This window comes from Oncorhynchus nerka, linkage group LG5 (genome assembly GCF_034236695.1).
Source record: "Oncorhynchus nerka isolate Pitt River linkage group LG5, Oner_Uvic_2.0, whole genome shotgun sequence".
Lineage (NCBI taxonomy): Eukaryota > Metazoa > Chordata > Actinopteri > Salmoniformes > Salmonidae > Oncorhynchus > Oncorhynchus nerka.
In genome coordinates this window covers 42,526,818-42,550,725 of record NC_088400.1, presented here as the reverse complement: position 1 = coordinate 42,550,725, position 23,908 = coordinate 42,526,818, and the positions used below count along the sequence as shown (strand labels likewise).

Below are 23,908 nucleotides of genomic sequence, written 5' to 3'. Positions count from 1 at the left end.
CATGCCCAAATTGTATTTGTCACATGCGCCGAATTCAACAGGAGTAGACCTCACAGTGAAATTTTTACTTACAAGCCCTTAAACAACAATGCAGTTTTAAGAAAAACACCTAAAAATAAAGTTACAAAAGATTAAAGAGCATCAGTAAAATAACAATAGCTAGGCCATATACAGGGAAAATGGGTGACATGTCTGAGTATGTAGGCCATGAAAGAACTGGGACACTTTCAGCTTCCAGAAATTGTGTACAGATCCGTGCGACATTATCATGTTGAAACACGAGATGATGGCGGCGGATGAATGGCACGACAAAGGGGCCTCAGGATCTCCTCACGGTATCTCTGTGCATTCAATTTGCCATCGATAAAATGCAATTGTGTTCGTTGTCCGTAGCTTATACCTGCCCATACCATAACCCTACCGCCACCATTAGGCACTCTGTTTACAACGTTGACATCAGCAAACCGGTTGTGCAAACTGTTTCATCAGCTATCTGGGTGGCTGGTCTCAGACAACCCTATAGGTGAGGAAGCCAGATGTGGAGGTCCTGGGCTGTGCGAGGTTACACGCGGTCTGCGGTTGTGATGCCGGTTGGACGCATTGCCAAATTCTCACAAAACAACGGAGGCTTATGGTAGAGAATTTAAGATTAAATTATCTGGCGACAGCTCTGGTGGACATTCCTGCAGTCAGCATGCCAGTTGCACGCTCCCACTTGAGACATCTGTGGCATTGTTACGAAACGGCACATTTTAGTGGCATTATTGTCCATAGCACAAGGTGCACCTGTGTAATGATCATGCTGTTTAATCAGTACCTTGATATGCCACACCTGTCAGATTGATGGATTATCTTGACAAAGGAGAAATGCTCACGAACGGGGATGTAAAAAATTTTGTGCACAAAATGTTTGAGAAATACGCTTTTTGTGCTTCTGGGATCTTTTATTTTAGCTCATGAAACATGGGACCAACACTTTACATGTTTTACATTGCTATTTTGTGCAGTGTATCTGGGCCTGTTTCTTTCCAAAATCAATCAAGCACCTTACAGCGAAATGCTTACTTATAAGCCCTTAACCAACAATGCGGTTTTAAGAAAAAATACCAAAACAAGGTGAGAAATAAAAGTAACAAATAATTAAAGAGCAGCAGTAAAATAACAATAGCGAGGCTATATAAACAGGGGGTGCCGGTAGAGTCATTGTGCGGGGGTACCGGTTGGTCGAGGTAATATGTACATATAGGTAGAGTTATTAAAGTGACTATTTGTAGATGATTAACAAGAGTAGCAGCAGTGTAAAAGGGGTGGGGGGGACAATGCAAATAGTCTGGGGTAGACATTTGCTTAGATGTTCAGGAGTCTGATGGCTTGTTTAGAAGCCTCTTGGATCGAGACTTGGGGCTTGGGCAAAGCTTGCCATGCGGAAGCAGAGAGAACAGTCTATGACTAGTGTGGCTCAATTAACTTCTAATCAACTGTGGGGGGAAAACCTGCTTCCTCCATTGTTTTCAGTGATGATTAAAGGCTTCCGCATGCTTCCCAGCCAACATTTCTAAAGAGTTTGCGGATATATTATGATAATATTTTGAGGTTTAGGTCATTTTTTACAATTACAACAATACTGAATGAACAATCATTTTAACTTAATAATACATCAATAAATACATTTAGCCTCAAATAAATAATGAAACGTATTCAATTTGGTTTAAATAATGCAAAAACAAAGTGTTGGAGAAGAAAGTAAAAGTGCAATATGTACCATGTAAGAAAGCTAACGTTTCAGTTCCTTGCTCAGAACATGAGAACATATGAAAGCTGGTGGTTCCTTTTAACATGAGTCTTCAATATTCCGAGGTAAGATGTTTTAGGTTGAAGTTGTTATTATAGAAATTATAGGACAATTTCTCTCTATACGATTTGTATTTAATGTACCTTTGACTATTGGATGTTCTTATAGGCACTTTAGTATTGCCAGTGTAACAGTATAGCTTCCGCCCCTCTCCTCGCCCCTACCTGGGCTCGAACCAGGAACACATCGACAACAGCCACCCTCGAAGCAGCGTTAAGATTGAATCCCCGAGCTGACAAGGTAAAAATCTGTCATTCTGCCCCTGAACAAGGAGGTTAACCCACCGTTCCATGGTTGTCATTGAAAATAAGAATGTGTTCTTAACTGACTTGCCTAGTTAAATAAAGGTGGGGGAAAAAATGGCCAAATCAGTGTCCAAAAATACAGATTTCCGATTGTTATGAGAATTGTCGCTGAGTTACAGTAGTTCTGCATGGAAGAGTGGGCCAAAATTCCTCTACAGTGACGTACGAGACTGATCAACAACTAAAGGAAGCGTTTCGTTGGAGTCATTGCAGCTAAAAGTGGCATCGTTTTTCACACGGGGGTAGTGGGTGTTGCATAACTTTGTTTATGAAAAAATGAAATAAGTATTGTTCACTCATGTTCCCTTTATCTACTACTAGGTTTTGGTTTAAGATCTGATGACAATCAGTATAAAACAATATGCAAAAGTAGATAATTAGGAAGGAGTCAAACATTTTCACAGCACTGTACATGTAAGTGGGTGTAATGACCCCACCTGAATCATTTTGCCTTGTCTCTGAGAAACAAGTACTGTTTTTAAGCCACAACCCAGGCCTCAGTTACGGCCCAGTAGGAATTGGCCGCTACCCACCATTTGGGCCACAGCTGCAATAGGACAATGACAAGCCTCTGAATGATGACTCAGGAGTATTAAATCCAACTCTGCCCACTGCTCTGAGCCTCTGGCTCATCATTGCTCTCAGTGCCCATTCCTGATGCCACATAATGCCACAGTTGAGCGCTTCCGCTGGGGTGTGTATCAAGCCACTGGGCAGAACTTAACTCTTTTGCTGATGCACATCATAACCTAGGCATCATGTCAGTTACTAAAACATGTCTAAATTCCCAGTGCTAACTAGCCCGCTCGTGGCACAATGCTAGCAAGCCAACTAGCCTGTCAGTAACCTATTAACAGGGCTCTGCTCCAGCCTGGCCAGTAAGTATGAGGTTAAACGCTTGTACTATAAACGCCCCCCAGCTCGCCGCTCTGTTCCGCACCTGCACAATCCAGGGAGGCCCATTGTGGCCATGCCGGTGGCTTCAAAGGCAAAACGGGCACGCTGTCAGTGCTGGCCCCGGTGTTTGTAATTCAGCATGCTCCCCTCCTTGGCCCTGGCGCTAGCTCTTTTGTTGTAGGTCCTACTCCGCCTATACACATGCTAATTAGTTTCATGTGGATTCAGGTTGGTGGTGGTAGTTGTAGCAGCAGTGGTGGTTGCTCAGAAGAAGGTGGGGTGGGGAGGGGAGCAGGGGGAAGACGGACCAGTTTTTCAGGTTCATAAAGCACTGGAATGCGTCACTAGACTAGCTGCTCTCTCCCTTTCTCTCCTCCGGGGGTGTGAGGGTGTTAGGCCGCACGCCGATCTGGCATCGTCTATGATTTCAGTGGCATTGTTGCACTAAAACAGAGATGGGTAACTTTGATAGGGTTGGGGATCGTGTCTGTATACCACATAATATTGGCTCGAGTCTCAAATTCACTATCTTAACTGGGAGATATGTAAGTTGGGGTGACTAGGTGTCACCAAAAACTTTATTCATTCAATCAGCTTTGAAATCAGAAATAGTTTGCGTTATCACAAACGAGGTACTAGAGTAGTGAATTGATGTTAGCTTCAGCTGTAAGCTAGCAAGGAAAGTTAGCCTACAGAGGTGGAAGCTACCGGTATCTTCTTGCAATCAAATCACATTTTATTGGTCGCATGCACATATTTAGCAGATGTTATTGAGAGTGTAGTGAAATTCTCACGTTGTTTTCCCCCACATTGTAAAGTGTTCTAGCCTGTGTTGCAAACGACAATTACGTTTCAACATTTATGCTGTGTTGCATTAGTCAAGTGGGTTAACGTCTGTGCAGCATAATTGGTGATGCACCCCAGACTCCGAGTGAGTGCAGTGGTTCCTCAGGATAGGCTAGAGCTACCAATGAGTAAGTGGAGCAGGCACGGTGTGCTATAGCTAAGGGGACATCGGCTGCGCTGACGGACTTGATCCTCTCGATCAGTAGATTATTTATACATATTTTTTTTTACCTTTATTTAACGAGGCAAGTCAGTTAACAAATTCTTATTTTCAATGACGGCCTAGGAACAGTGGGTTAACTGCCTTGTTCAGGGGCAAAACGACAGATTTTTACCTTGTCAGCTCTGGGATTCGATCTTGCAACCTTTCGGTTACTAGTCCAACGCTCTAACCCCTAGATTACCTGCCGCCCCATGAGACACATTTTACAGTACCCAAAAAGTTATAGATTCAAAGTACTGTAGTTTTGGTAAACCGTGCAACACCAGTGATGTTCCAGAACCATTAAGCATATCTTCATGTGTTCACGCAGGTATTTATATCTTAACTTTATCTCCACTTTATTGATTGAACTTGGCCTCTGGTGACAATCTCAGTCAAAGCAGTGTGGTAGTATTCAGCATGTATGTTGATTGTGTGGTACTAATGTTTGTCGTTGTTTGCTCTAGTTGCAGGAGTCGGTGAAGAGGAAGCTGGAGAGCGCCAGCTCCCCTGTTCAAGTCAACGGCTTCAGCGATGGCTACCCCCCGTCCAAGAAGTCCTGCCTGGACAATGACCCATCCAACGGCGGCATCCCCACACACTCGCCTCTGGACTCCAAGCACGGCATCGGCGCTGACTCGCTCATACCCAACGGGATCCACCGGCCTGGTGGTGAGCCCGGTGGGGACTCCTCGGGGGAGCAGGAGTTCTTGCTCAAAGAGATGAAGCAGGAGCCCATGGATGACATCTTGCCCTGCATGCTGCCGTCAGGGGGCGGAGCCAGCAACAGCCTCTTCCCTGACCTCAACCTCAACGAGCAGGAGTGGATGGAGCTCATGGAGGAGCTCAACCGCTCTGTGGCCTATGAGGACATCCAGGACATCCTCAACGATGGCTTCGAGGATCGCAAGGACTCCCCTGAGCTGGCCGGACCCACCCCAGGGACATGTGCACAGTCTGGGGGAGCAACGCAGGGAGGGGGAACCTCACAGGGAGGCCTCCTGCCTCCAGACCTGGCCAGCATTAAGACTGAGTTCTCCCCGGCCTCTGCTGCTTTCGAGCAAGACTCTGGCACCGGCTCGCCGCATGTTAGGCCAACGTCATCGGGGCCGCCCATGCAGCGCTCACCGGCAGCGGCTACCACCACTGCCTCCTCCCCGGCCCTGTCCCAACCCCTCAGCCAGCAGCCTCCCCCATCCAGGCAACTCCCTCCCCAGAACCATCACCTCCCCCCGGGGCCCGTCTCCAAAGACCTGTCCCCTGCCCAGCAGCTCCAACAGCTAGCCGCACATCAACAGAGAGCCCAGCAGATGCAATCCCAGCTTCAACAGCAGCAACACGCTCAGAAACCGCAGCAAAACCAAAAACAGCAACAACCGCAGCAAGCACCCAAATTCCACACAGCTGGATCCCACCCTCAGTCTTGGCCCCCCCAGTCGGCCCCGTCTCGAAGCCCCCTAGGGGGCTCCTACGGCCTGGAGAAGCCCACCAGCCCCTCCCTATACCCCCAGGACTTCCCCAACAAGCCCCAGCTGATGATACCCGCACAGCCCAACAAGGGCTCACCCAAAGCTGCAGCCGGCGGGTACCTGCAGCCCGGGGGCCCCCACCCCAACATGCTTGGCCACCCTGTCGCAGTACCAGGTGCCCTGCTCAGCCACCCTGCAGCAGCAGGCCCTGGGGGCCCGGGCTCTGCCATGCTCAACTACAGCAACACCAAGCCCCTGTCCCACTACGAGGCGGCGACCCAGGGGCCACCACGGGGCCCGCCTAGTGCCCAGAGCCAGAACAAGGCGGTGATGCTATCGCTTCTCAGGCAGCAGCAGCAGATGAAGCAGAAGCAAGGCCTGCCCTTCAGACCACACCTACCCCACGGCCAGGTAAGACTGCAGCTCATCCTCGACAACTCACCATGGCAATTATCACGAGTTCTCATTTTTTAAACATTATTTCTATTTGACTAGCTTTGATACCATGGTGTTGGCTTAAAATGTAATCTATAGCAGAGTCAAAAGCTTAGTGATTAGAGTCAAGGATCCAAGTAGAAACATTAATATCAGCACTCTACTGCACACATTCTGGTTTTTCATTTAAAAAACTTCCATCCTATTTTTGGGAAGTTTTAGTCTTTCTGATAATGTTCAGGCCTTGCCATGGGGGTACAAAAATAGCAATCAAATATTTTCTTTATCAGAGGGTATTATCTTAACAGCTCGATCTGGCTCCTTTGCCTGTAAATGTTGACCAAAAAGGCCATTATTTTACGTCACATCTTTCATTGAGCATGATATTATCCTGATAAGTATCAGTATACTTCTCTAGAGGTTCCTACACAAGTACATTTTGAAGTTATCTGTATTTAAACATGCAAAATAATGAAATGTATTGTACCCTTCTTTCACACCATGGGCTCAGATTGCTTTGCTCTGCTTACTTAAAGAAGGTCCCTCCCCCAATTGATACATTCTAACTTCTGCACCTCATTGGATTGTTTACAGACATGTCATCACATTGTCATGTGTAGGAAATTAAACATTAACATTCAAGTCTTTGGCAACAGCTCTGGTGGACATTCTTGCAGTCAGCATGTCAATTGCACGCTCCCTCAACTTGAGACGTCTGTGGCATTGTGTTGTGTGACACAACTGCATATTTTAGTGTGTTTTTTGTTGTCCCCAGCACAAGGTAAACCTGTGTAATGATCATGCTGTTTAAACAGCTTCTGTTTAATCAGGATTATCTTGGCAAAGGAGAAATGCTCACTATCAGGGATGTAAACAAATTTGTGCAACGTTTTCTAATGCATATGGAAAATTTCATCTTTTGTTTGAGCTCATGAAACATGGCACCAACTTTAAAAAATGTTTTTATATAAATGTTGCGTTTTGTATTTTTGTGCAGTGTACATGTCCATGCATACCCTTTCAGGTAAAACATTAAATTCAGTGTTTGCCTTCTATTTAGCTAATTAATGATTGGTTATGCATAATAAGCTTCTAACTTATAGCCTCTCTTTTTTTTGCACAATATGCACGCACCTCTGCTCAGCTACCCTCCTTAAAAAAAACACCTTAGCTCTTGGAGTCCCATGCAGGAAAAGCTAGATTACAAGAGTTTGCTGGACATTTTTGTTGTTGCATTTATTCTACCAATAGACTGCTGAAGAGGGAAGCAAGCTCTTTTTTTGCTGAATGGTAAATACAGCATTCAATAGAACTCTCAGGTAGTTTTAACGAAGAGTGAACGCGTGATTGAGGTAGGCAGTTATTTGTTCAGACCAATAACCATTCAATCTTAGTGAAGAGAAGTGAAAGCGTCTAATTCATGTCCTATATTATTCAACTGTCATTAGAATGATGAAGATGAGGACAACGCAACTTATTTAATTGTTGAAGGGATGAAGCAACTGAGGGAGAAAGAGGTAAGCTAATAATGGTAAATATTATGAAAGGTGTATATGTGCGTCCGCCTACTAATTATACAAGTAGGCCCCATTTCAGAATTCAAATCAAATTTGCTAGCCTACACTTGTGACTTTGTAGGCTGCATGTGCTGTACCAGAATCCTATGTTGTCTTCTGATTTATCATGGTTTGAACGATGTGCGTAATTCCAGTCCGTATAATACAGTACAGTAATACAGTTCACACACAAAAACAATATCTAGTCTACTGGAGCTAGTTAAATTTATTTACCCAGGAGAACATATAGCTATCTAAATCTATGGGCTTTTATGTGTTTCTGTTGTGCGTAATGTGCAGTAGCCTATATCATGTATATGTATTGGATAATGGCACAATCGCTTGGGCTCATTAAATGTCCATGTTAGGCTCATAAAATATATTTAATATGTGGCTCATCAGGCTCAGGTAGCATCAGATTTGAATTTGTATCTAGACATGTTCTTTTGAATGACACTTCCGGGTTTGGCTCGAAATACCGGGTTACCCGGGAGAAGTGATTTATTCTCTGGTTGGAGCAGGGGGATAATATTCAACCCTACTTGAGGGCAACGATGTGCAGTAGAGGGTCAGGCTATATTAGCATTCTGAATAACTGTTAAGCTAGATGTCAACAAGTGTATACGAAGGACTTGGACTTGGGACATAACTTGGTTATGGTCATCACCCAAGCCTAACATTCATTTCACTCTGTGTGACTGGGAGAGTTGGAGCCATCCACATTCCCAACAAGGGAAAGGCTCAACGCATGTTTTATGCTGACATCAGCAAATAGCATTACAACTGAGGCATAAAGAACATTCCAAGGCCGTGTTGTGTTCACACACTCCCCCAGTGCTACAATGCTGGCGAATGACGGGAGTCTCACGTCGAAGCAAAACAATGGTAAACAATAAGGGCTTGTTAAAAATGAGCAATGGAGTTGTCTGGCTTGCCCTTACAGTTTAAAAGAACGGCTCCAAAGAAAGACCTCTTGTTTTCAACATTTTTGCTTACATAAAGAACCACAGACCAATTGATAGCCTAGATTAGCAATAGCATTACATTTGGTAACTTATGATCAACACATACACATTATTTGATTGTACTGTACATTTCTTGCATTCACTGCATTTTAAATTACTCTTACTGAAGTTGTAGGCCTCCTCGGCTAATTGTTTTTGACAACCTCACGGATGAAGCATACTGCTTGTAGGCCTAGTTGATGGTGATTCTAGGGCCTAGAAGGGTTTTTTGTTAGTCAACAAACACAACCCCACACACTGTCCTCAGTTTTTGTTCTTACAAGTCTGGCACGGACCCCATGGTTCCAAAGGACTGTGTGTGTCTGGGTCAAGCAGCTGGTTGCTAAGGCGCTGGCGTGCAGGCTCCCACGGGGGCTTGGGTTGTGGTGAAGGGGGGGACCGGGGAGGGGACAGCCATGACAAAGCAGCCTTTCATTTATCCCTCCCTCCCTCACTCATGTCCTCACCAGTGTATTTTAGGAGTAGCCCCCACCTTCCTCTCAGTACTCTCTCTCTATTTAAATATAGCTGCTGCTAACCCACTTGTATTTTTTCCTTTCTCGAGAGGGGACTCTGTTCCTCTCTTCCCCCTCAACTGTGTCTGTGGTGTATGGACTGACCCCTGCTGGAGCTCCAGGCCTCAGGCTAACCCCTGATATCTCTGCCCAACCTTTCAGACGTTTCTATGGAGGTGGTTGCCACACTGACTAAGCTCAGGCTAAACACTAGTTGTTCCATCTCGGAAATTGTTTCTGTAGTTAGAAACTCAAGATTTCCTGCAACAATGGGAGATGTTCTAGCCAGGAGGTGTTTTGTGACTGAATGGGCATTAATTCACTCTTGTTCCAATTTATTCTGTATCCCGAGAAGGTACCAAACAAATTGATCACATCAAGAATAGCTGGGATACTAGTCTGGGGTTCTGTTACATAGAGGAGGATGTCATCTGCGTATAGGGAAATCTTATTTAGAGTATCTTTAGTATTATAGCCGTGTATTGCTGCATGAGATCTAATCGTCTGAGCGAGGGGTTCGATAATTAGGGCGAAGAGCATAGGCGACAGCACACAACCCTGCCTTGTCCCCCTGTTAAAGTTAAATCAGGGCGACAATGGTTGGTTAGTGAGTATTCTGGCACAGTGGTTCCTATATAAAAGCTGGATCCAATTTATGAACTCATCTCCAATATTACATTTCTGTAGGACCATGAATAGATGGGGCCACTCAACTTGGTCAAAGGCCTTTTAGGCGTCGAGATATGACGGCAAGGTCCACGTTGGGTAACCTCTGAGAATACATAATATTGAAGAGGCGCCTGAGATTGAATGAGTTTCTGTTAGGGATAAAGCCGGTCTGATCCGACTGGACCAATTTGCCAATTAAAGTGCTAAGCCTGTTAGCCTGAGTTTTTGCTAAAATCTTTTGGTCTGTATTAAGGAGAAATATTGGTCTGTATGACCCTACCTCTTCTGGATCTTTACCCTTCTTATGTATAACTGTAATGAACGCTTCGTCCAAAGTAGAAGGGAGAGCTCCATCATTGGCCTGAACCAACATTTTGTGTAGGTAAGGAGAGCGCATGTTGCTGAATGTTTTATAGAATTTACCAGGGTATCCATCTGGGCCCGGGGTCTTGCCACTCTTTAGAGATTTAATTGTTTCTCGAATTTCATTGAGATAGTTCCTTATTCAGCAAGTTAGAATCTTCCTGGTTCAGGGCAGGAAGATTACAGTCCTCCAAAAATGTTTGCATAATTAAGGGGTTAGGATCCGCTTTAGATGTATATAGAGTCTCATAAAACTGCCGGAATCTGTCATTGATGTCTTTGGGGGAAGAGAGTAATTCCCCAGGTGCAGATTTAACTTTGTGAATCATTCGGTCACTCACATTTTTTCGAAGTTGTCTGGCGAGTAATTTGTGTGGTTTGTCACCAAACTCAAAATATTTTTGCTTGGCATAGAGAAAAGATTTAATGATTAGTTAATTTAGTTAGATTAGTTAGATTTAGTTAATATTGCAGATTAACACTGGAGTGATAAATGATCAGATGATCATGTACAGGTAGAGATATTGGTGTGCAAAAGAGCAGAGAAGTAAATAAATAAAAACTGTGGGGATGAGGTAGGTGAAAATGGGTGGGCTGTTTACCAATAGATTATGTACAGCTGCAGCGATCGGTTGATGTTTGAAGTTGGCGAGGGAGATAAGTCTCCAACTTCAGCGATTTTTGCAATTCGTTCCAGTCACAGGCAGCAGAGTACTGGAACGAAAGGCGGCCGAATGAGGTGTTGGCTTTAGGGATGATCAGTGAGATACACCTGCTGGAGCGCGTGCTACGGATGGGTGTTGCCATCGTGACCAGTGAACTGGGATAAGGCGGAGCTTTACCTAGCATGGCCTTGTAGATGATCTGGAGCCAGTGGGTCTGGCGACGAATATGTAGCGAGGGCCAGCCACAGTATATGTAGTGTATGATAGCATCCCATGCTTTGGTTTTGTTTACCTTCGCTTACTTTTTAGTATTTGTGGCACAAATCTATTGCAAGTCAGTGGTACCTGTATTAGCATTTTCCTTTATAAGTCCTTTATAAGTATCATTGAGTTATACCAGGTATTCACAAACTGGGGTACGCGCAATGCTGTCGTGGGTACGACATATAAAAATGTGATTTCATATACAGTGGGGCAAAAAAGTATTTAGTCAGCCACCAATTGTGCAAGTTCTCCCACTTAAAAAGATGAGGCCGGTAATTTTCATCATAGGTACACTTACACTATGACAGACAAAATTAGAGAGAAAAATCCAGAAAATCACATTGTCGGATTTTTTAATTAATTTATTTGCAAATTATGGTGCGCCGCCGCCAACCCCGGACAGGAAGATCATGTCAGTGACTCAACCCACTCAAGTGACTCATGGACGAGCACCAGTAAACCAGTGACTCAGCGCTCGTAATAGGGTTAGAGGCAGAGAATCCCAGTGAAGAGAGGGGAGACGGCCAGGCAGAGACAGCAAGGGGAGTTTGTCGCTCCAGTGACTTTCCGTTCACCTTCACACCCCTGGGCCAGACTGCACTCAATCATAGAACCTACTGAAGAGATGAGTCTTAAATAATGACTTAAAAGTTGAGACCTTGTCTACATCTCTCACATGGGACGTGTAGGTATGTACGCATGACCAAATCAGAAAGCTGGGTTGGAGCAAGCCCATGTAATGCTTTGTAGATTAGCAGTAAACCTTTATCAGCCCTAGCCTTAACAGGAAGCCAGTAGAGGCTAGCACTGGAGTAATATGATCACATTTTTTGTTCTAGTCAAGATTCTAGCAGCTGTGTTTAGCACTAACTGAAGTTTAGTAGAGCATTGCAGTAGTCTAATCTAGAAGTGACAAAAGCATGGATTAATTTCTGGATTTTTGGACAAAGTTTCAGATTTTTGTAATGTTACAAAGCTGGGGGTGGGGGAAGTTGTCCTTGAAATATTCTTATGTTCGTCAAAAGAGATCAGGGTCCAGAGTAATGCCAAGGTCCTTCAATTTTATTTGAGGTGACTGTACAAGATCAAGATTAATGGTCAGATCCAACAGAAGATCTTTGTTTCTTGGGACCTAGAACTAGCGTCTCTGTTTTGTCCGAGTTTAAAAGTAAAACATTTGCCCTCATCCACTTCCTTATGTCTGAAACACAGGCTTCCAGGGTAGGCTATTTTGGGGCTTCACCATGATTCATCGGAATATACAGCTGTGTATCGTCCACATAGCAGTGAAAGTTGACATTGTTTCCAAATGACATCACCAAGAGTTAAAAATATATAATGAAAACAATAGTTGAACCTTGAGGAACACAAATGTACGGTTGATTTGTCAGAGGACAAACCCTCCACAGAGACAAACTGATGTCGTTCCGACAGATAAGATCTAAACCGGGCCAGAATTTGTCCATGTAGACCAATTTGGGATTCTAATCTCTCAAAGAATTTGGTAATCGATGGTATCAAAAACAGCACTTAGGTCTAGGAGCATGAGGACAGATGCAGAGCCATGTTCTTCCGCCATTAAAGGTCATTTTCCACCTTCACGAGAGCAGTCTCGGTGCTATGATGGGGTCTAAATCCAGACTGTGTTTCGTATACATTGTTTGTCTTCAGGAAAGCAGTGAGTTGATGCGCAACAGCTTTTTCTAAAAATTGAGGCAATAGTTTTTTTAAAGTTTTTTTTTATTGTGAAGGTTTGGCTTTTTCAATAGATTCTTTATTACTGCCACTTTTAGTGAGTTAGATACACATCCGGTGGATAGGGAGCTGTTTATTATGTTCAACATAGGAGGGCCAAGCACAGGAAGTAGCTCTTTCAGTAGTTTAGTTGGAATAGGGTCCAGTATGCAGGCAGCCTCCTTGTGGAGTGCAACGAGAAAGAGGCAGGTCGTTATTGCGTTGGACTAGTTAAGGTTGCACGATTGGCTCCCCCGAGCTGACAAGGTGAAAATCTGTCGTTCTGCCCCTGAACAAGGCAGTTAACCCACTGTTCCTAGGCTGTCATTGAACATAAGAATGTGTTCTTAACTGACTTGCCTAGTTAAATAAAGATTAAATAAAGGTGTAGGGGGGGAAAGGGTAAGAAAAAAAATCGGCGCCCCAAAAATGCCTATTTCCGATTGTTATGAAAACTTGAAATCGGCCCTGATTAATCGGTCGACCTCTAGCCATGACTACAAGGTCAGATAGGAATTCAGGGAACTCATTAAAGAACGCTGTATACGGCCCAGGAAGCCTGTAAACAGTAGCTATGCGAAGTGATTGAGTAGCTTGCATAGATTGCATGACTAGGAGCTCAAAAGATGAAAAGTAATTTTGGGGGGGTAAATTGAAGTTTGCTGTCATAAATGTTTGGAACACCTCTGCCTTTGCAGGATGAGTGGGGGGATATGGTCACTAGTGTAACCAGGAGCAGAGGACTCATTTAACACAGTAAATTCATCAGGCATAAGCCATGTTTCAGTCAGGCTAATCACACATCTAATCACAAAAAATCAGGAGATTCCCATACCCAACTATAACACTTTCCGTCAAGATAGAACTGCCAAAGGGGGAGGAGTTAGCCTGCGAAGTTCTGTCATACTTTCCAGGTCTATGCTCAAACAGTTCGAAATTCTAATTTTTAAATTAATCTCTCCAGAAATAAGTCTCTCACTGTTGCCGCCTGCTAACATCCACCCCTCAGCTCCCAGCTGTGCCCTGGACACAATCTGTGAATTGATCACCCCCCCCCCCCCCATCTAGCTTCAGAGTTTGTTCTGTTAGGTGACCTAAACTGGGATATGCTTAACACCCCGGCAGTCCTACAATCTAAGCTAGATGCCCTCAATCTCACACAAATCATCAAGGAACCCACCAGGTACAACCCTAAATCCGTAAACATGGGCACCCTAATTGACATTATCCTGACCAACTTGCCCTCCAAATACACCTCTGCTGACCACCCCTCATCACTGGCAAACGCTCCCTAAAACACTTCTGCGAGCAGGCCTTTCTAATCAACCTGGCCCGGGTATCCTGGAAGGTTATTGACCTCATCCCGTCAGTTGAGGATGCCTGGTAATTCTTTAAAAGTAACTTCCTCACCATCTTAGGCAAGCATGCTCCGTTAAAAAAATGCAGAACTAAGAACAGATATAGCCCTTGGTTCACTCCAGACCTGACTAACCTCGACCAGCACAAAAACATCCTGTGGCGGACTGCAATAGCATTGAATAGTCCCCGCGATATGCAACTGTTCAGGGAAGTCAGGAACCAATACACACAGTTAGTCAGGAAAGCAAAGGCCAGCTTTTTCAAGCAGAAATTTGCATCCTGTAGCTCTAACTCCAAAAGGTTCTGGGACACTAAAGTCCATGGAGAACAAGAGTACCTCCTCCCAGCTGCCCACTGCACTGAGGCTAGGTAACACTGTCACCACCGATAAATCCGTGATAATCGAAAACTTCAACAAGCATTTCTCAACGGCTGGCCATGCCTGGCTACTCCAACCTCAGCCAACAGCTCCGCCCCCCAGCTTCTCCTTTACCCAAATCCAGACAGCAGATGTTCTGAAAGAGCTACAAAACCTGGACCCATACAAATCAGCTGGGCTTGACAATCTGGACCCTCTATTTCTGAAACTGTCCACCTCCATTGTCGCAACACCTATTACCAGCCTGTTCAACCTCTCCTTCGAAACATTTGAGATCCCCAAGGATTGGAAAGCTGCTGCGGTCATCCCCCTCTTCAAAGGGGGAGACACCCTGAACCCAAACGGTTACAGACCTATATCCATCCTGCCCTGCCTATCTAAGGTATTCGAAAGCCAAGTCAACAAACAGATCACAGACCATCTCGAATCCCACCGTAACTTCTCCGCTGTGCAATCCGGTTTCCGAGCCGGTCACAGGTGCACCTCAGCCACGCTCAAGGTACTAAACGATATAACCGCCATCGATAAAAGACAGTACTGTGCAGCCGTCTTCATCGACCTGGCCAAGGCTTTCGACTCTGTCAATCACCATATTCTTATCGGCAAACTCAGTAGCCTCGGTTTTTCTAATGACTGCCTTGCCTGGTTCACCAACTACTTTGCAGAAAGAGTTCAGTGTGTCAAATCGGAGGGCATGTTGTCCGGTCCTCTGGCAGTCTCAATGGGGGTACCACAGGATTCAATTCTCGGGCCGACTCTTTTTCTATGTATATATCAATGATGTTGCTCTTGGTGCGGGAGATTCCCTGATCCACCTCTACGCAGACGACACCATTCTATTTACTTCTGGCCCTTCCTTGGTCACTGTGCTATCTAACCTCCAAACGAGCTTCAATGCCATACAACACTCCTTCCGTGGCCTCCAACTGCTCTTAAACGCTAGTAAAACCAAATGCATGCTTTTCAACCGTTCGCTGCCTGCACCCGCACGCCCGACTATCATCACCACCCTGGATGGTTCCGACCTAGAGTGGACATCTATAAGTACCCAGGTGTCTGGCTAGACGGCAAACTCTCCTTCCAGACTCCTATCAAACATCTCCAATCCAAAATCAAATATAGAGTCGGCTTTATATTTCACAACAAAGCCTCCTTCACTCGCGCCGCAAAACTTACCCTAGTAAAACTGACTATCCTACCGATCCTCGACTTCGGCGACGTCATCTACAAAATAGCTTCCAATACTCTACTCAGCAAACTGGATGCAGTTTATCACAGTGCCATCCGTTTTGTTACTAAAGCACCTTATACCACCCACCACTGCGACCTGTATGCTCTAGTCGGCTGGCCCTCGCTACATGTTCGTCGCCAGACCCACTGGCTCCAGGTCATCTACAAGTCTATGCTAGGTAAAGCTCCGCCTTCTCTCAGTTCACTGGTCACGATGGCAACACCCACCCGTAGCACGCGCTCCAGCAGGTGTATCTCACTGATCATCCCTAAAGCCAAAACCTAATTTGGCCGCCTTTCCTTCCAGTTCTCTGCTGCCTGCGACTGGAACGAATTGCAAAAATCTCTGAAGTTGGAGACTTTTATCCCCCTCACCAACTTTAAACATCTGCTACCTGAGCAGCTAACCGATCGCTGCAGCTGTACATAGTCCATCGGTATATAACCCACCCTATTCCTTTCAATAAATATTGAAGACTAAATATGGCTTACCTGCAGTCAACAATCTAAGCCAACCCTGTCTGTTATGCTTCACTATTTTGGATCACTCGAATATTTTTTTCCACTCCGCGACGGAGGGATACGTCCGAGGTGAGGATTTACAGATTGACTCCCGTGTACACCTGTGTCACGGCTGGAGTCGGCCCCTACGTATAGACCCTGTGGCAGCTTCACACGTTCTTACATTTTCTCGGCGGACGTCCGTATGGTTTGAGGTACAAACTTTCTGAAGTTTGCTTGGTATGTCACTGGTAAGTGTAATATCTTGCGTGGATGTATACTCACTGGCTGTTTTCAGCCTGGAGCAGCTGGTTACATGTCCAGCCCCGCCTCTTGAGTGCGCCACTCGCTGCGTGCGGTTGATCTGTATCTTCCGCCCGTGGTTTGTCGTATACTTGTGTTTCGTTAGCGTTACACTACTACTTCGTGTGCATCAATTAGTATGGTGGCTCTTGTTGCCACAAACTGTAATTTACCTTACACAACTTGCCTACTGGCTTGTTCAATGTGTGTGTATGTTGTGAATTGCTTTAACATGCTGCTCCCTGTGCTGTTGGCGCAGGTTCTCTGCTAATTACGCTTCTGGTTCTTTTCCCAGCAGAGTAAGAGTATCGTAGTGGGCTTTCCATTATGTTGAGACATTAAGTTTAGAGTTCCTTAAAGGAGTTACTCCATCATATGGTGCTGTTTTTACTGCTTGGATATTAAACCGGCTAGGTAATATTGCAGTTGGCGAAAAACCAAAAAAGGAATCCAATCCATTACCTGGTTGCTGTTTTTTTTTGTTGGTCTGCCTGCTTTTCCCACACGGGTCTTCCCTGTTCTTTTTCACAGCTACTGGGTAATTTATCCCTCACCGGCTTCCTATTCCTTCAAGCGGGTCACGACATAAGCTCTCTCAGGGCGTCGTTCCCCTGGTCCGTGGCCTTGTTGGCCTGGCTGAGTTTATGGCTTCCATTTGTGACCGGTGTGATGGTAGCATCCCCCTGGGGTTCCGCATACCTTATGTATGCACTGCCTTGGTTTGAGCCACACAGAAAGGGTGGTGGAGTGCCCTACCTATTTTGTGTGGTGTTGTGTGGCCTCCAATCTGGTGCGATTGTTGGCTATGCGCGAGTGGGTCGGCCAGGCTCGGGCTCAGCCTGGGGACGAGCTCCCTCCCTTGGGAGTGGTGTGTCAGTGAGCTGTAAGTCCCTCTACTGGGCCCAGTACCCCTCCCAGGAAGCATTGCTGGGGGCACTACAGGCAGAGCCCATCTGCTGCCAGTCCTGTACGGAGGCAGGAGTAGGACCACAGGGACCACCTTGAACGGAGGGCGCATGCCCTGCGTCATGAGGTTGATGGCGTAGATGGTGACGGCAGCTGTTCCCTGTGATAGGCTGTTAATGGGGGACGATGCCAGCACTGTTCAACACCGTGAGCGGGGCTGACAGGCAATCAGAAGCCGACAGCGGGGCTTGTACACCATGTGCCAGGTCCCTCTAGCACCAACTAAATCTGTAAGGGGTATACCAATATATTGGAGTGATCCAATATAGTGAAACATAACGAAGGTTACGTATGTAACCACGGTTATGTGAGCTATATGGATTGCTCCAATCCTCTACAGTGCCAGAGGCTCCGTAGAGGGTTGCCAAACAACAACCCAACGATATGGATGCAATCAATTAGATTTCAACAAAATAATGTTTCACAAATGGTAATCTTATCTGTTTCTAACAGAAACTGTTTCAGAACAGTCTGAGACGGTGGGGGTCAATCCTCTTGTGCTTTTTGAGTTGGAACAACCCACTGAAAAATATGGAACTGTGGTACTAACAGCTGGTCAAGTGAAGCACTTATTTGAGGCCATGAATTTTCAAACTGAAGTTACACAACCATGTTCTTCATCAATAAATTTGATTAGCAAGTGTTTTAGGTCAAGTTTGAGTGTTGGTTTTAATGCTTTTCCCCTCTGCTTGTACATCCAATTGTATATCCCCAATGCAAAGGACCAATATTCCCCCCACTTGTTTGACTATACCCAAAGCCTAACCTCACAACTCACTCCCTCCCTGTTCTTCTGGTGGACATAACCACAACATTTCCCCCATTTTTACTTCAGCAGGAGCAGAACCCATACCCCACCACAACGCACGGCCCTGGACCCGGCAACGCCATGGCGCCCCAGCCGGGGGGGCCCGGTAACGGCCTGGCAAGTAACCATGGCAACACAGCCTACCTGTCGGGGCAGGCAGCGGTGGCGGCGGCGCTGAAGCAGCAGCAGCAACAGCAGCAGCTGATGGAGCAGCAGAAACAGTTTCTACTGGGCCAGAGGCAGCAGCAGATCATGGCCCAACAGGTAAATTCCTGGGGTCATGTACTGTAGGTTCTTGGGTACTTAGTATGAATAATTTGGGTAAAAAAAATTAAAACACAGGCTTTGTGGCTTATTCACATAACTGGTTTCAACTTTTCCTATGACTACCAGCATGCTGAGTCAATACAGGATCTGTCTATGCTACCTGTCTGGACTTGCTAGTGCTGCATAGCCCTGAGTAAGCAGTATTCTAAATGGTATCTATTTCTAACAAACACAAGGGGGCGCCATTTGTCTGCATGTATTGTGAATTGTTAGATACTACTGCATTGTTGAAGCTAGGAACACAAGCATTTTGCTACACCTCCAATAACATGTATGTGACCAATAAGATTTGTTTTGTAGAAGTGGCTTATGACAGTTTCGCAGTAGGTGCTTTTATCTCTGATTCATCTAAAAGAGAATGTATGGGGAGGAACGTCAGTCATATATGCATGACATGTGCATTCTCTATGTATGGTTTCTGTGTTTCAGGAGAAGCAGCGTCTGCAGCAGCAGGAGCAGCAGCTCCAGAGGCACCTGACCCGGCCCCCTCCCCAGTACCAGGACCAACAGAACCAGCAATCTGGAGCACAGAACCCCTTCCAGCAGCAGCAGGTCGCCCAGTTTACAGGTAAATAAGACCCCACGTCACCAGCGTTTACCCCTAATGTAGCATGGGTCCTCCAGCCCCATTAGACCTGGGCCCTAAAGCGCCATCAGACCTGGGCCCTCCAACTCTGTTGCTGGAGGGGGGAAAAAAACTACCCCCCAGTAGGTTTTCAATCAAACCCCAGTTGTAACGAACCTGATTCAGCTAATTCAAATAATCTAATCATCAAGCTTTGATGATTTGAATCAGCTTTGTCGTGTTAGGGCGAAACCAAAATGTGCATCCCTTGGGGTCCCAAAGACCGAGTTTTGGAATTGCCGGGTTGAGGATAAGAGTGATTTTTGGAACAGGTAGGTATACACCTCAGCCACAGCCAAACTCTATACCAGTGCTTACACTTCCATTTCAATTGAATAGGAACCCTTTGGAAATGTTTGGTTGTGTGGGAGGTTTACTCAAATGATGTGACTCGCACAGAACAACTCTTTGTTTGACAGTAAACAAATAAACCTCAAGCGCAAATGTTGCTTTCGGTGAATCATTTGAATGGCAAACTAGTAATAGGGTCTAACGTGTTCTCTCGTCTCTAAATACTTTTGCCCATTTGTTCCGTGTCTTTTGAGAGAACTGCTGTCTCAATGGTTGCTTTCCTTGCCTTCTTTGATTCTATAATGGCATGAAAATAATGTGGTTGACCTTGTCGATTGCTATCTGCATTCATGAAAGAATGGTGATGGAGACACGGAGCCGTTTTTAAGAATATTGAGAGACAGATTTGGTCTTCTATAATGAGCGTATTGATTAAGATGGCATATTCCATAAGGATTACACATTTTTATAATTCAAAGGTTAACTTTTCAGTTTTATTGTGACTCAAAGCTTATTTTGCTTCTCCCTGCAGGCTCTTCTCAGCCAATGGTCAACGTTGGCTCGCTGGGGGGCCCCGCCCCCGTAGCTCAGCGAATGTTCCCCCAGACACAACAAGGCATGATGGGCATGACCATGGGCCAACAGGGAGGTGGTGGCCCCACACCTGGTGCCCTCCCTGCTGCCAGCCAGGCCGACATGAGCCTCTCCTCTTGCGGGGGCGTTATGGACTCTGCCTTACAGCAGCAGGTACTCTACAGTAACATGAACATGCACCCCTCCCAGCAAAGTTCAATGCAGAGGCAGCCCGTAGGCAACATGGGCGCCCCCTATAGACAGAACATGCTAGCCCAGCAGCAGCACCTCAAAAACCAACCCACAGCCGCCCTGCTGAAACAGCAGCAGCAGTTAGCCAGACTACCCGGCTCCATGCCCAGTGGCAACATGCCCAACACCATGCAGAGTGCCCAGAGCCAAGCCTGGCAGCAGCACCAGGTCATGCAGCAAGCCATGGGTGCCCAGCAAACTCCTTCCAGCAACGGCGGTCTCCCGCCCAATTCCTTTGTCAACTCCAACGCCTTCCACATGCAGCAGCAGACCCGCATGCCCAACAAGATGCCTGCTGGCAACACCCCCTTCGGCGCCAATGCCAACGGCAGGCCCATGGCCGCCATGAACCCTGCCCAGCAACAGATGATGCAGCAGGCCCAGCAAAGGACTGCAGCCAACCCCCAAGTTTCCCTTGAGCAGCCCTTAGGGCAAGTCTTACCCAATCAGCAACAGACTCAGCAACAGCAGGGTTCCCAAGGCCAAGGGGTGTTACCGGACCTGGGGGCCTTCAGTCAGCCGCAGGGGGGGCGTTCGGTCAGCCAGGGGCTCCAGTGCAGCCAGCAGGGCTACCAGATCAACAGAACTGCCAACCAACAGCAGCAGCAGTTGCCGTTTGGCTACAACACTGGATCAGGGGCTAGCAGCCTGCCCAGCTTCCCTGGGGAGGGTGACCTGGTGGATTCTCTGCTGAAAGGACAGAGCACGCAGGAGTGGATGGATGATCTGGATGAGATCGTTCACCTTTTCCGGTCAGTAGATTAAGACTGAAAGGACAAAGAGCCACTTCAGACAATTGGGACTTCAGGCGACGAGTTGAGAGAGTGAAAGTTGGTGTATTAGTTCCAAACCAATGAAATGCAGGAACAGCGAGGGTTAGTAATGGAATTCTGTTACTGTTCTGACACTGCTAGGAGACTGTAATTCTCAGTATTTTGTGTACTGTGAATATACAGTACACAAGGCGTAAATAATGTTAAGAGAATTAATGATGGTGCGCAGGGCCAAAACCTGTGTGATTCCTATTGGAGTATTTTATTTTATTTTTTCCCAGGACTCGAAGACTTATAGAGTACTCTACTACTACTACTACTACTACTACTACTACTACTACTACTGAACCTGTGGCTCAGTACTAAACCACTGAATCAAGGGTGAACCGAATACTCCATATACACACACACAGCCTCTTCTACTTTGTTTGAAGTTGCAGCCTTCAATGCAAATATATGCTCGGTGTAGCAGAGGTGAGCTAGTAATACATTCCCCCCTATGTAAAAGGTTTGTGGTAATACACAAGAGTTTTTGTTCACGGTCTGCTCATAAATAGACCTGTGCCATTTCTCCTCTACTCTCAAACCAATGACTAGGTGAGCTAAAGAAACTCAACTGTGGTGGCCATATTTGTTTGGTTAGCCAGTGTCCGTTTGTTGCTAAGTGGGGACCCATATGTTGAACTGTCTGAAGTCTTTTTATTTGGAGACCAGACTGTTTCTCCGTTTTAGAGTTGTGCAATTACCCCCAATGTAGGTAGGTTTCAAATGTAAAGTGACAAATGGGGACCTTGTCCCCACATACACTTTTGAGTGATTCTTGTATCATGTTTCTAAAATGGTCTCCCTTTAGGTTCCTTACCATGTTTGACCAGTTTACACACTAAAATCACTGTCTTTATTAAACATCCAGCCCACTGTAATTTCAATAACCAAGCGAAAAGAGAAGATAATGTACAGATTTGTCTTTAGTCATGCAGCTTTTATTTTATGTTAGTGGAAATCATTGCCTTAAGACACATTGCAGCCATTATTTTTTGCCATAACCTTGAATGACAAATACAGCCTCTTGAGTTGGGATATTTGATTTTTTTTAAATTCCATCCTTGTTTGTGTCAGGGGATACTTGTAAATTTGTATATTTTTTTTGTATGCATTTCCTATTGTTTTTGCCGAAGATATAGCTTATTTTTATATGTATATTGCAGCTGATTTTTATAAGTATTTTATACTTTTAATATGGTTCTCTGTAAAACAAAGAGTATTATGTGAATATAGTTCTTTAGAAACGGACTCTGCGTTTTGTCTTTCTATTTTTGTGCATGCTTGAATTCTAACTAGCTAGCATTACAGTATTAATATTAGGTGCCAACGTAAGTAAAATCCTGTCCAACATTGGAATCACATTGTTATCACATTACAGTTAATCATGATGTGATGGTTGATTACTTTCTTCCATCTGTTTTCTTGTCCTTGTAATTATTTTTGCATCAAGTAGCATAGGAAAGGGGAGCTCCACTCTTCGGGGGCCTGGCGGACGAGTCGACACACTTTTGCCCTAGTTGACACACACCTGACTCCCAAGTATCAAAAGATCAAGGTGTTTAACCAGATGTAATGGCTAGGGCTGGGCAAATGTGTGACTGACACTAATCAGGCCCCTGAGGGCTACTCATCCCTGATATGGCATAGGATCTATGCTGATATCATAGCTAGACATGCAGTGTATTTGGACCCCTTGACTTTTTCCACATTTTGCTACATTAGAGCCTTATTCGAAAATGGATTAAATTGTTTTTTCCCCCCTCAATCTACACTCAATACCCCATAAAGACAAAGTAAAAATAGGGTTCTTGGTCACCTCCCAGACCAAGGCCCTTCTCCCCCGATTGCTCAGTTTGTCCGGGCGGCCAGCTCTAGAAAGAGTTGGTGGTTCCAAACTCATTCCATTGAATAATGATGGAGGGCACTGTGATCTTGGGGACCTTCAATGCTGCAGGCATTTTTTCGGTATCCTTCATTGTGCCTCAACACAATCCTGTCTCTGGGCTCTACGGACAATTCCTTCGACCTCATGACTTGGTTTTTGCTCTGACATGCACTGTCAACTGTGGGGCCTTTTATGGACAGGTGTGCCTTTACAAATCACGTCCAATCAATTTAGTTTACGACATGTGGACTTGATCAAGTTGTAGAAACATCTCAAGGATGATCAATGTAAACAGGATGCATCTGAGCTCAATTTCGAGTCTCATAGCAAAGGGTCTGAATACTTATGTAAATAAGGTATTTCTATTTTTACTTTAATACATTTGCAAAAACCTAATTTCGCTTTGTTTATTATGGGGTATTGTGTGTAGATTGAGGATTTTTAATTTATCAATTTTAGAATAAGGCGGTAACAAAGTGGAACAAGTCAAAGGGTCTGAATACTTTCCCGAATGCACTGTACGTGGACTCATGAAACAGCCTGCTCCTGGACCATTGCACTTGCACAACATGCAATTCAATCATTGGCTACCATGTGCGTCCAATTTTTCAAAAGTTAACGGATTTGGATTTGGCAATGGGTTAGGATTAATTGTTAGAATTGGGGTTTTCAAAATGTAAAAATGAGATGCTGATCCCCTGAATAGGAATTCATATTTGGTAGTCTAATCTGACACTTTCAATCAGGATTAAATTATGTTTTTGCATTTTTCAAAATTTAAGGTACTGATTAGGATAGTTTTGAAGCTGAAATTC

At 45.2% G+C, this 23,908-nt stretch overlaps 1 protein-coding gene across 4 annotated transcripts in view; it reads left to right on the top strand.

The window, feature by feature from the left end:
* maml1 (mastermind-like transcriptional coactivator 1) overlaps positions 1-22,456 on the top strand; it is a 29,711-nt gene extending 7,255 nt beyond the window's left edge. For 2 of the 4 annotated variants that reach the window (XM_029659967.2, XM_029659963.2), the window contains 4 exons: positions 4,570-5,982; positions 18,350-18,586; positions 19,079-19,217; positions 20,098-22,456. In XM_029659967.2, coding sequence (XP_029515827.2) covers positions 4,570-5,982; positions 18,350-18,586; positions 19,079-19,217; positions 20,098-21,155 — 2,847 coding nt within the window. In that variant the 3' untranslated portion in view covers positions 21,156-22,456. The remainder of the gene's footprint in view (positions 1-4,569; positions 5,983-18,349; positions 18,587-19,078; positions 19,218-20,097) is intronic. The other 2 variants (XM_029659966.2, XM_029659965.2) reach the window with 2 other exon arrangements.
* Positions 22,457-23,908: the final 1,452 nt, after the last annotated feature.